Here is a 12,155-nt window from a genome sequence, read left to right as displayed (position 1 = left end):
TTCCACAACAACTCTATCTGGCTGCATTACCCATGGAAATACAAAAGTTAATATCTTGTTCAAAAATGATACTTGCAAATAAAGTAATCAAGTGACAGCTGTTATGGAAACCATAATTGTAGAATCTGTGACCTTTACAATTAAAAAAATTTCTTAGCTTCATTATATATAATGTAAATATTAATATAAATATTGTTCCTTGTAATGAGCACCATGAATGCACAAGGAGACACTATATACAGTATAAACATTAATATATACTGAATGATCAAGAGTTGGTTTAGTTTAATATATACTAAAAGGTAATTGATTAGTAGCCATATGGTAATTTTCCTCTGTGTCAGAGTTTCCAAAGTCCAGGTTTGGTGATTAACTGGGAGGACTCACAGAACTCAGCCTATGTTGGTAGTCACAGTTAAGACTTATTACAGTGGTAGAATACAAAGCAAAATCAGCAAAGCATTTTAAAGATAGTCCAGATAAAGTCCAGAGAAAGTAGTCACAAGCTTTCAAAAGTCCTCCCCAGGTGCAAGAGATGCACGTGACTCTTCTAGCAACAAATTGTGAAACACATGAAATGTTAGGTACCAGCAAAGCTCATGAGACTCAAGTGTCATGTTTTTTTGGAGAGCTGGTCTTATATGCATTCTCTACCTAACATACACCAAACTTTCAGAATCCCAGAATGAAATAGATGTTTAGCATAGACCATATTCTTTATACAAATAGACTAGACACAGTGAGCTACTCTTGTCATTAAGAGATATTTTCATCCAGCCTAAGGAACGAGTGCTATTCAAGTTCCCAAATACCTGCCAACTGTCAAACTTGCAAGCAGTCCTCTCTAAGGATGGCAAATCAGTCCTCTACATTAACTTGTCTGTGCACGTTCTATTTTCTAAATAGCATACACATGCACATATACAACTACACTTTCTAAGATGCCATCATTAATACTTTTTTGGGAAATTTAGATGCCATTTTCTGTTTGGCTATGGCTATAGTTAGAGACATAAAAGTACTCAGAAGTCATCTTCATAAAATGCAAAAGCAGTTCTAATATTTGCATAAAGGACTATTTTTTTTTAACAATTTGCTGTGATCATTTAAAATTCTCCTTAATACTTTGAGACAGCCCTTTATTCTGGTAGTCCAAGGGGCAAATGATTGCAACACTGATTCACTGGGAGTGAGGATCGGGTGGGTAGTAGCTCTCTGCAGCCATCTAGATTTGTTTTATCTTCTGTTGTTCATGCATAGGTAAGGGAACAAATTAGAGAGCATACAGGCACAGTACCAATATTATAAATATTTTCAGTGTCTTGGTGCGTTTTATTTATAGAATCCTGGCTGATTAAAGTTGCTGTGGGTTCTATTAGGCAGTGTGATGCTTAGCAACATGTCTATAGAAAGCCTTCTATGTGAAAAGCTGTTCTGTCTTTAGAAAAATTGACTGATATATATGATCATTTTTGTTAAATAAATCCTTTACAGGGATTGCTGATGGTTTAGAACTTACTGTACCTAGTTTAGGGAAGTAATTTCTTAAAATTTTTTCCAACATGCTTGTGAACAGAAGCTAATAGGTTATTGGTTATTGCTTGTTAGCCGTGTGCAAATCCTTTTGAGGCATTTAAGCCAATTTTATCCCAATCATTAAAGATAACATTACTAAACAGTCCTTTCCCCTGCCAATAATTGCAGAATGTCAGGAAGATCTTTCCCTTCTATCAGCCAAAGATCAACTTTATAATTTATGTAATTAAACATAGACAAATATGATTTGATTTGATTCTAAAGAAAAAAAAAGTCAGTAAAACCAGTTAGTGAATTTAAGTCATGAATACCATAATGACATGAACTGATTTGTTTTTTGGAAGTAACTTCCTCTTATATTTGTAGAAAATAATAGTCATTCCTAACACTGAAATGTACATGACTCTATAATTGGTGCTGAAAGCAGAACAAATATTGAATTTGCTCAATTCAGAATGAGATTCATAGTTTAACATATTGTGTAATGTAATTTGATAAAGTAGTTTAAGATATCAGCTATGTTCACAATCTTATAAAACAAGGTTATAGTCATCCATTTTCTCCTTACTCTGTCAAATTTAAGACTTTAAGAAAAGGTGGAAGTGTTCATTCAATAAATAAACAGGTGGAAGATGAGCCAGAAAGATGAGAGAAACTTCCTACATATTCCAGATAACTTTCCTAACAAAACCGTCCTTGTGTAACCTGGAAACATAAACATCGATTATAGACTTGTTGTTTCCATGTTCAAAAATTCAACTTCAGATCATTAAAACAGTTCTAATGGGAAGGTTGAAAACCTAAAAAAAAAATGTATTGAATAACTGCCTATAAGATATTAGTGATTATAATGCAAGACAGTTTCATAATTTCTTTTTATACCAACCAGATGAAAGTATAATCTCATCATTTTATAGATGAGGAAATTGAAACTCAAAAGGTTAAAGGGTTTGTCCCGCATGTATGTAACTAGAGTTGAGATTGGCACCCAGGAATTCTTTCTAATAAAGAAATAGCTTGGCTGCATGGAGTGGTGCACACCTGTAATTCCAGCTGCTAGAGACCTGAGGCAGGAGAATCACCCAGGAGTCTGAGGCTAGCCTGGGCAACGTAGCAAGACCTGTCTCCTAGGGCTGGGGGAGGGAATCTAAAAAAGAAACAGCTTGGTAGAATTTTTTTGGTGGTGAAGATAATTGAATTTATTTTTTGAAATGTTCCCAAGTGAAGCTGATATCAGCCATCACAAGCCACCACCATTCCCCATTTGAGAATCCTTGTTCTGAAGATGAAGCAAACACATACATACACACACACACACACACACACACACACACACTTTTCAGACCATGATTTTATCTGCATTACAAAATAAAGAAAAACTTAATAAAGATACTTATATTCTTAATGCATTGCATTGCACATGACCTGAATTTAGAACATAATTTATGTATAGTACATTACTTTCTACAATTCTGAACATCATGAAGGGGCTAACTGGCACATTATGATTGAATAATTCATGTAAGTTCTATTCTAAGCAAAGACAGATCTACTTCAAATATGTTTTTTTCTTTGGAATTGCAATAAAGTTGAGATATACCACAAGAAAAGCCTAAGCTAATATAACCACTGGAAAAATATGTTATTTTTACAGTAAATAGTGTGCCTTTTACTATTGCTTATTCTCTACTTATTACTCCAACTAGGATAAATGAGGAGAAATGCAGAAAAATATATTAAGATGAAAAATTCAGTATTTTAGAAGGTTTCTGATAGTGACTATTTTCAGTTTTTTGAATCATGGAAGCAATACAGAATAACTAGAAGTCTATACTCTGGAGTCATAGTACCTATTTGGAATTACAGCTCTACCACTTATTAGCTCTATAATGCTGGGCAAATTATTAAATCATTGTAGTTCTCAGTAGCTTCGCTCACTCTATAATGTAGGCACAATAATCACACCTCAGCCCCAGAAATCTTCATTTTTTACCATGTTTGTCTCTGAGTTTATTCCATTCACTTTAAAAAAAATTTTTTTAGTTGTAGATGGACAATATACCTTTATTTTATTTATTTATTTTTATGTGGTGCTGAGGATAGAACCCAGTGCCTCACACCTGCTAAGTAAGCACTCTACCACTGAGCCACAACCCCAGCTCTTCCATTCACTTTTGTACTGTAGCATAATAGCAGAACTATGCCTAAAAATCAACTACTAATAAATGAAAAATAGTTTTCTGTGTTGTGAAAGGCAGTGTGGGTTTATTTACTTATTCTAATTTGTTATACATGACAGCAGAATGTGTTTTGATTCATAGCACACAAATGGAGCACAATTTTTTATTTCTCTGGTTGTACACATAGACTTACTTTTTTATAGATCTTTGAAAATGTACATACTGATTTTTTTCCATATGCAGTTTGTTCTGTTTATATTGTACATCTCTGAGACAGAGGTTTGTAATGTAAAATACAAGAGGATCTCTTGAAGATGGATGAGGTTTCTGATATTGTTGGAAAAGTTTATATGTATGCACATTTAGTTTCTGGAGACTGGTCTACACTCAGCCCATAACTAAAATAAGACCAGAAGAGAACAGTGTTTTAGTTTATTAACCTAAATCATTCTTCAAGACTACTACAGGGACTGTAGTGTGGAGTTAAAAGGTCTTTGAAGATCATCGCTAAATTTTTTTGTATACCTGTCACCTTAACAAAAAATTTATGAAATCAAAACATGAATATTGGAATGTGTGTTTTCCCACATACTGTATTTGTGCAGGTTCGATTCCCATCCCACTTCAGTTCTGATCTCAAGGACCTTCTAAGGAACCTGCTCCAGGTGGATCTGACAAAGCGATTTGGAAATTTAAAAAACGGTGTGAGTGATATAAAAACTCACAAGTGGTTTGCCACAACAGATTGGATTGCTATTTACCAGAGGAAGGTAAGATTCTACTTTCTTTTTAATATAATAAATTGAGAAATTCAAGAAAAGATTTTGCTATGATGAATTACCTTTATCTCCCCCTTTCCTTCTTAAGTGCCAAGTTAAAAATAATTTCATGAATAGTATTTTCATCCTGCTGAATTTTTTTCATCATATTTTTCATAAAACCAAAATTTGTCATGTTTTAGAGATTTGCCATCTTCTATAATATTGTGCAGCCACATGAATGGATTTCCTTAGGGGAAAATATTTAATGCTCTAATTAAATATTAAAAGCACAGTTTTTCTAATTCATGAATTTTTGAAAAGATTATAAAATCAGAGGAACAAAAGAATTTAAATGCAACAAATAGAAAATACACAAAGCAAAAAAAGCATTAGGGCAACAAAGCCTCCATATCTCAGGAAAGAGGGCCCAAAACCATCTAGTTCATGAAACATAGCTGTTAATATCATTGTCTCCAATAGGTGTGTTATGTAGTCAAGAATAAACTCTATAGTGATTAAAAACATTTTAGATCTCAAAAAAAAAAATTCGTATTTTCATAGTTTTAAGCAACTCTCTGTAACTTCTCATTTTAGTCTTTGAAATAATCCTATGAAACAGGCAGTGGTATTTTCCCCGTTTTACTAGTAAGGAAATCAGCTCAGATAGGTTAACTTAAACATAATCTTACAGCTGCTAAATAATGCCTATATTTGATTCCAAGTTCTTTACATTCCCAATTCCAGTATCACATTACCCCTTTTTAAAGTCCTTTTAACATGAATTAAGGTGAAGCTCCAAAGTACTGAACAATGAATTGTTTTATAAAATCTTCATAGATATTTCATATCTTCATGAACTTTTATGTAACTTTTATGCTTTGAGAGGGGAGGCAAACTGTCTCAAAAGGCAGCAAAGAGGGGCTGGGACTGTAGCTCAGTGGTAGAGCGCTTGCCTAGCATGTGTGAGGCACTGGGTTCAATCCTTAGCACCACATAAAAATAAATAAAGTCAAGTCATCATGTCCATATACAACTAAAAAATGTTTTTAAAAAAAGAAAGGCAGCAAAGAAAGAACTTGAATTCTGGGGTTAGATAGATATCTAAATGCCAAATCAACCACCCATTTTAATGATCTTGAATGAATTATAAAGCATCAGTTTTATCATTCTTAAAATTTTGGATTAAGATAGAGAATACAGAATAAGAAGTTATACTCCATTTATGTATGATGTATCAAAATTCATTCTACTATCATGTATAACTAGTTAGAAAAAAATTAAAAAAATTTTTAAAGTCAGAGACTACAAAGGGAAGAGTTGCATAGAGGGAAAGATGAGATACATTAGTCCAGGCTCCATGTTTGTTTCATATATTTACAATCAGGAAATTTATTAAGTAAATGAATTTTAAATCATCAAAACCCCACTATCCAGATAGGACCTCTTAACATTTTTCATATGTTTTTCACATTTTTTTCCCTATTCTCCATCACGGCAGTCCATTCCATGACTTCAGTGACCACCTCAGATCTACTTCCTCCCTGAGCTTTCCTTCCAACCCTGAACTTTCCCCTCTACTCCAGTCCTTTATATCAAAATTGCTACTTACTACACAGTTCCATTCAGGATTATACAATCATTCTTAAATAGTCTGTTCCACTCTTAGTGTGTTATTTAACCTGTATGTTCTCCTAATGCTTTTTGAAATCTAACTTTTTATTGTTGTATAATCAATTATCCAAACTGTCCCCTCAGTATTCGAGTTCTTTTTTGTCAATTCTTGTATTCTACACCATTTTATGTAACTTTAATAATGTGCTTTAATATTAAAAGATCTAGTTTTTCTATTCCTCTTCCAAATTTCCCATTCTCTTAATGTATTAGTAAATATTTATAAATATAAAGAAATATAATATTATATTTCCTATAAAATCATACTTACCTCATATATTTCCCTTTCTTTTTTTAAAAATTAGATTTGCCAGTTAATTGTCTGTTTTATTGATCTTTGTAAAGATTTATGTTTTATTTAGGGATTTCAATTAGTGTTAAAGTTGCATATTAATAAGAAAAAACCTTAACCTTGAGAATTTACCATAATAAACATACTATACTTCTGCAGTTACTGTTATTTTTCTGATATTCTCCTCCCTCAAACAGTTCGTATTTATTTATGTCTTAAAATTATTCCCAAAATTTATATTTTTGTTGGTATTGTGAAAGTTTGCTTTCCCATTATAGTAGCATATGAGGGAAGCATATGGTTTCTATATTTATATACTATCATTAATCACCTTACTAAATCTGTTATGGATTCACATAGGCTTTTCCATAATTCCTTTGAATTTTTGTTAATATTGATGGAGGAGCAGGGGTATCATTTTGCCTTTTCTTTTTCAATATTTATATCTCTTATTTCCATTTTGTTTTATTATATATGCTAAAATATCTAGAACAATATGTTAAAACAATAGACTATTGTGCTTTCTTGTGTTATTCCTACTTTGAATGGAAATTCCTTTCATCTTTTACTAACAAATCTGGAACCAACTATTTTGCTAAGACTGATATTCTATATCAGATTAAGGAAATAACCTTTATTCTTCAAATATTTTCTTTGATATATTAATGTGATGAATTATCATTGTTCTATCTTCACATCCTTGAATACCATTTAATCATGGGGTATTTTTATTATTTTAATATTCTTCTGAAAACACTTTGTAAAACTGTTTGATTTAGGATTTTTATTTCCATAATCATAGGTTTTATTGATCTGTATTTTTTGCTTTTTTGAAGTTGAGATTAGGCAGGAGTCATAAAATGAGTTTGGTTATTTTCCATGTTTTTTAATTCAGACAATTCAGGAACACAGAATTATCTTATTCCTTATAAATTTTAACAAAAAATATCCTGAGTCTTCTTACATAAGATTTAGAAATTTATATTTTCCTCTAAAATAACTACATTCATTTATACTTATTACTGTTTCTTATCTTTATTGTTAAACTTATTGTTAATTAATGCTATATTTAGGTATATTTTTAGATGTTTGTGGTTTATCAATTTTATTAGTATTTTGAAGATTTATGATGTATTTTAATCATTTTTATGTTTATATTAAGTAAAAATGTCTGCTATTATTCAGAAACATTTACAAATCTATCCATATTGTGTATTTAATTTTTGATGATTTTATATATGTATATATAATTTTTCTGATATATATATATGTATACATATATATATATATATCAGAAATCTGATTCTTGATATATATATGTATATATGATGAAATTTTTTTATATATATATCAGAAAGAAAAACAGAAGTGGCTTGGACAACTCAAATTGTATATTCATTCTCTAGAGATGGTTGGTTGCCCACAGGTTTGATTCTAATTGCTGTCTGGCTGAAAATGAGGCAACTGTCTGCTTAGCTCATTCTTCTCTAGTGTATGACAGCAGTCCCAAAGCAAGGCATGCAAGACAACCATGTGGCAAGTGAAGAGATAATATTAGGATTTCCATTCCAACTTATTTTTACCTCATTCTTTTAAAATGTCTGTGTATATATCTTATATTAGTATAGTCATGCATGTAAATGTGAATTGCAATATTATTTTTCAGCTCTTAGAATCTTTTCCTCACGCATATTCAATACCCTATGTAATCTTCATAAAATACCATATCTAAAACTGGGTCAAAGAAGAAAAATGTATAAAAATTTGACAATTCTATAATTCTAAAAATGCTATATTTCTTTCCAACTTCCCAGAAAGTTTTGATGGCTAGATATTTTACACAAAATTAATTTGGGAACTAAAAAAGAAAGGAGATTAAAAGTAGGTCCAAGATTTATTTGTTAACCTCAGGAGAAAGGAGTTTTTAAAATAGAGGAAAGAAAAAAATAAAGATTTTGGAACTAAGAAACTGATTTAAAAAAAAAAAGTAGAGTTCTGTAATCTTAATCTTAGCATTAAGATTAATCTTAATCTTAGCATTGGATGCCAACAGTTAATTATCCTAGAAATTTCTTAAGTATTCTGTTGACCTGCACTATTCCTTGGGTGAAAATGTTGAGATTATTGGCTCACCTACTATTTGTTTTTTCCTCTAATGGTATTTTATTTGAGGGACTTAAGGATGCCAGCATGTAGTAATAATGGGAATTTATTTTCCTTAGTGTTTGAAAATTCTCAGGAATTTGTTTTTCCATGTTTGTTCTCGTTCTCTCTCTCTTTCTCTCTCTCTCTCTCTCTCTCTCTCTCTCTCTCTCTCTTTCTATTTCTCATTTATAGGTTGAAGCTCCATTCATACCAAAGTTTAGAGGCTCTGGAGATACCAGCAACTTTGACGACTATGAAGAAGAAGATATCCGTGTCTCTATAACAGAAAAATGTGCAAAAGAATTTAGTGAATTTTAGAGAGGAACAAGAAACCGCCAGAGCTTACACTCAATCTTTGCGCTCTGTTGAGATATAAGGTGGAGCTGAGACCATCCTTGTTGAAGCAGTTACCTATTCCTTCATTCCAGCGACTGAGTGAGGTCTTTATTGCCATCACCCCTGTGTGCTCTCTGCATCCACCTCTGTAATAAGGCACCGCTAAGCAAGCATTGTCTGTGCCATGACACAGTAGAGACCACTTCCCTACTCTTTGGGTTGTCTTTCTCTCCCTCCTACATCCATTTCTTCCTTTTCCTTAGTTTTTCTGTAAACAGTGCTCCATTTTATTTTGGTGGTATCTTAGATGGGCAGTGTTATGGTCATGTGATGTTTGGAAGAAACGATAAGTGTTGCTTTTAGTGGATTTTGCCAATATTTTATTGGTCAGTGGCTTCAAGACAAACTTTTTAATAATTATTTTTACTTTTAGTAACTTAGACTCAGTTTTGCCAAAACTCCTAACTTTTTTGAGGATTGAATGCGTTATCACCAAAGGAAATTACACAAATTGAGACAAAAGATTCTTGGAATTCAAAAATGAATTTAGAATAGCTTGACATAGCAATTTAGATTCCTGGATTCCTATAGAACTTCCTATAACCCGAGGTTCTTTTTCCCTTCACTTTCTCTCCTTAAGAAATTAAATAACAGTCTGTATAGCATGACAGATGTGTCTCATTCCACAAGAAAAAAATAAAAGAGATGGATCATGGCCCAGACTTTCTTACTTGGTACCAACATTTCTGTAGGTATTAGAGAAGAGTTCTAAGGTTTCTAAACCTTAACTTTCCCATAAGGGTTAAAGCCAGTATTTTAACAGAATGTGATTAATACAGGTGGCAAATTTAAATTTTCAGTCTTCACTATAAACCTTTTAAAGGAAAAGAAGCAAACTAAAAAAGTATTGGTTTGGATGAATACTTTGCTAAGTCAAACAAATGGCTTAATTCTTGAAAACAATATATATTCCTATTTAAGTGAGTTTTTTTTTCTTTGTTTTGCTTTATATTAAGAACAAAAGAAATTGTTATCTGCTTATTGTTCTGGTGTACTGTATTTTTAAGCCTAAGGTAGGGGCACTGTTGCAACTTCTGCTTTCATCCCATGCCTCAGCAATGAGGAAAGGGGACAAAATTCATAAAATTGCCACATTTGTATTTTAATTTTGGGGTGTGATATTTTTAGATGTTGTAATTTCTAACCTTTTCTCTCGGTAAAGAGATTATATGACCATGCAGATACAATTTAAGTATTTGAGTTTAGTTATTTTTTATACTTTTTTGCCAACTGACTTAATGTTGCTGTCATATGGAAATTTCAAGCACTTTTGCACATTTAGTTCAGTGTTTGTTGAGAATCCATGGCTTAACTCAATTTTTTTTTTACTATATTTCTTCTTTCCTTTTAATTTTCCCTATCTGGTTTTTATCTCTGTGTCTCAGTGACCTATCTTAAAACAACACACCAAAATAGCTTAAACTGTGTTCATTTTTTTAATGATCAATTTATGTGCATAAAGATGAACTGTTTATAGTGCAACTGATCTTCTTGTATATTACTGTTCTATTTGCTTCCTTATTGGTGCAAGTAGGTCACTGACACCACATCTCATCTATACTGCCCCTTACAAAACCTTTGAAGACAGTGAATAATACTGTCTGAAATGTTCTGTCCACCAATCTGTATGTCCTTTCAGTGTCAAGTGTTTCTGCATGGTAATGTCACATAAGGCTGATGCTGATTTCAGTTGGTTCACCTGTATTTAAATGTGCAAGTAAAATTTGAAACACTTTGCCATAGCAAGTTTTATGTAACAAAGATATATCATCATGTTAATAGATTTAAAACATCATTTGTATAAAATATTTAAATTAATTTTTTTTGTATTTCATTTAGAACCAAGAACATGCTGATCATTGCATTCTATATATATGCTACAAATTCTATGGTAGCTTTATTGTATATTATTGTAAAATTATTTCAATAAATCATGGGGATGATGCTTTGATTATTACAATTTAGTTTTCAGTAATCGAAAAATTTCTATAAATTCAAAAAATATTTTTTTCTATGAAATTACTAGTGTCCAACTATAGAATCTACCCAAGTAGACGACCCCTAGGTGTACATTGGTTTCTGAGGGCTATTCTGCCATTCCATTTTACTATTTGAAAAATATGAGCAAACTGTCAAATGTCATGGGAGTCTATTTCTGACCAATCAAGTACACTAAATTAAAATATTTTTAAAGTATATGAAGTTCTCAGTTTCAGCCACAGTATAGCCAAGAACAAGATTAAAAACTTGAATTTTAAAAAGTGGCAAAAATAGTAATAATCTCAAATTACATTATGTGAAACAGTTATATTTTTGCCCAGTAAATAATTGAGATAGCATTGTATGGGAAGGAGTCCTATACTGAAGGTCAAGACATCTGAGTTTAAGGCCAGAAAACTATCAGAATGACCCTGGCTTCCATTCTCCTACCTGTAGAATAGAAGGATTAGATTAGGCACTTTCTGAGGTCCCTTCTAACTTTCCTGTGTTATGACAAGATTTTCCCTCTTCTCTTCTCTTCTCTTCTCTTCTCTTCTCTTCTCTTCTCTCTCTCCTCTCTCTATCTCTTGTTTTGTGATATTTTGAAGGGATATCATGCTTTCAAATAAGTCTCAGTCATGGGATGTACTTTTGGGCATCTTTCTTCTTATCTCTGACAGTGTTCTTACAATTATTTGAATATCATGAGAACCTTGTGTATGTCCTGATTCCTTACTCATTCACTGATGCTAAATACACAGTTGCTATCAAACTGTCAACCTACCCCAAAAAAAAAAAATACTGTGGCTTTTGGGTATCGCTGTCTTGTTCTTGGTATGTTCTTGTACTGACTGCCCACTGGCCTGGAAATATTCATTTTAGGCCTGGAAAAAAAATCATTTTTCTTTCCCACTAATTGTTTTTTTTCTGCTTGTGTAAGAATCAAATGAAATAATGTGTGTGAAAGCACCTTGTAAACTGTAAGCTATCAATGTAAAATGTAAAAGTGTATTGTTACTTCATTAATTCTTCTTTGTTTAGAATGGAATTTCCTGTCACTACCATAGCTAGGAAATGCTGAAAACAACCGTGTTTTTTTAATTAATCAATAACTGCAAAATTAAAGTATCTTCAAAGGATAAAACTGTTGAGTCATGTATTCTATTTGATACCCTTATCTTCTGATTTATGTTC

The 12,155-nt window shown here is 31.9% G+C and overlaps 1 protein-coding gene across 7 annotated transcripts in view; it reads left to right on the top strand.

The window, feature by feature from the left end:
* Positions 1 to 11,746, top strand: part of Prkacb (protein kinase cAMP-activated catalytic subunit beta) — a 61,648-nt gene extending 49,902 nt beyond the window's left edge. For all 7 annotated transcript variants that reach the window (XM_015504763.2, XM_048815016.1, XM_048815018.1 and 4 more), the window contains 2 exons: positions 4,322 to 4,486; positions 8,778 to 11,746. In XM_015504763.2, the coding sequence (XP_015360249.1) occupies positions 4,322 to 4,486; positions 8,778 to 8,903 (291 nt within the window). In that variant the 3' untranslated portion in view covers positions 8,904 to 11,746. The remainder of the gene's footprint in view (positions 1 to 4,321; positions 4,487 to 8,777) is intronic.
* The last annotated feature ends 409 nt before the right edge of the window (positions 11,747 to 12,155 follow it).

The sequence above is a fragment of the Marmota marmota genome, unplaced genomic scaffold, assembly GCF_001458135.2.
Source record: "Marmota marmota marmota unplaced genomic scaffold, marMar, whole genome shotgun sequence".
Lineage (NCBI taxonomy): Eukaryota > Metazoa > Chordata > Mammalia > Rodentia > Sciuridae > Marmota > Marmota marmota.
The sequence above is the reverse complement of the archived record's forward strand: the minus strand, read 5'-3'. Positions and strand labels throughout refer to the sequence as shown.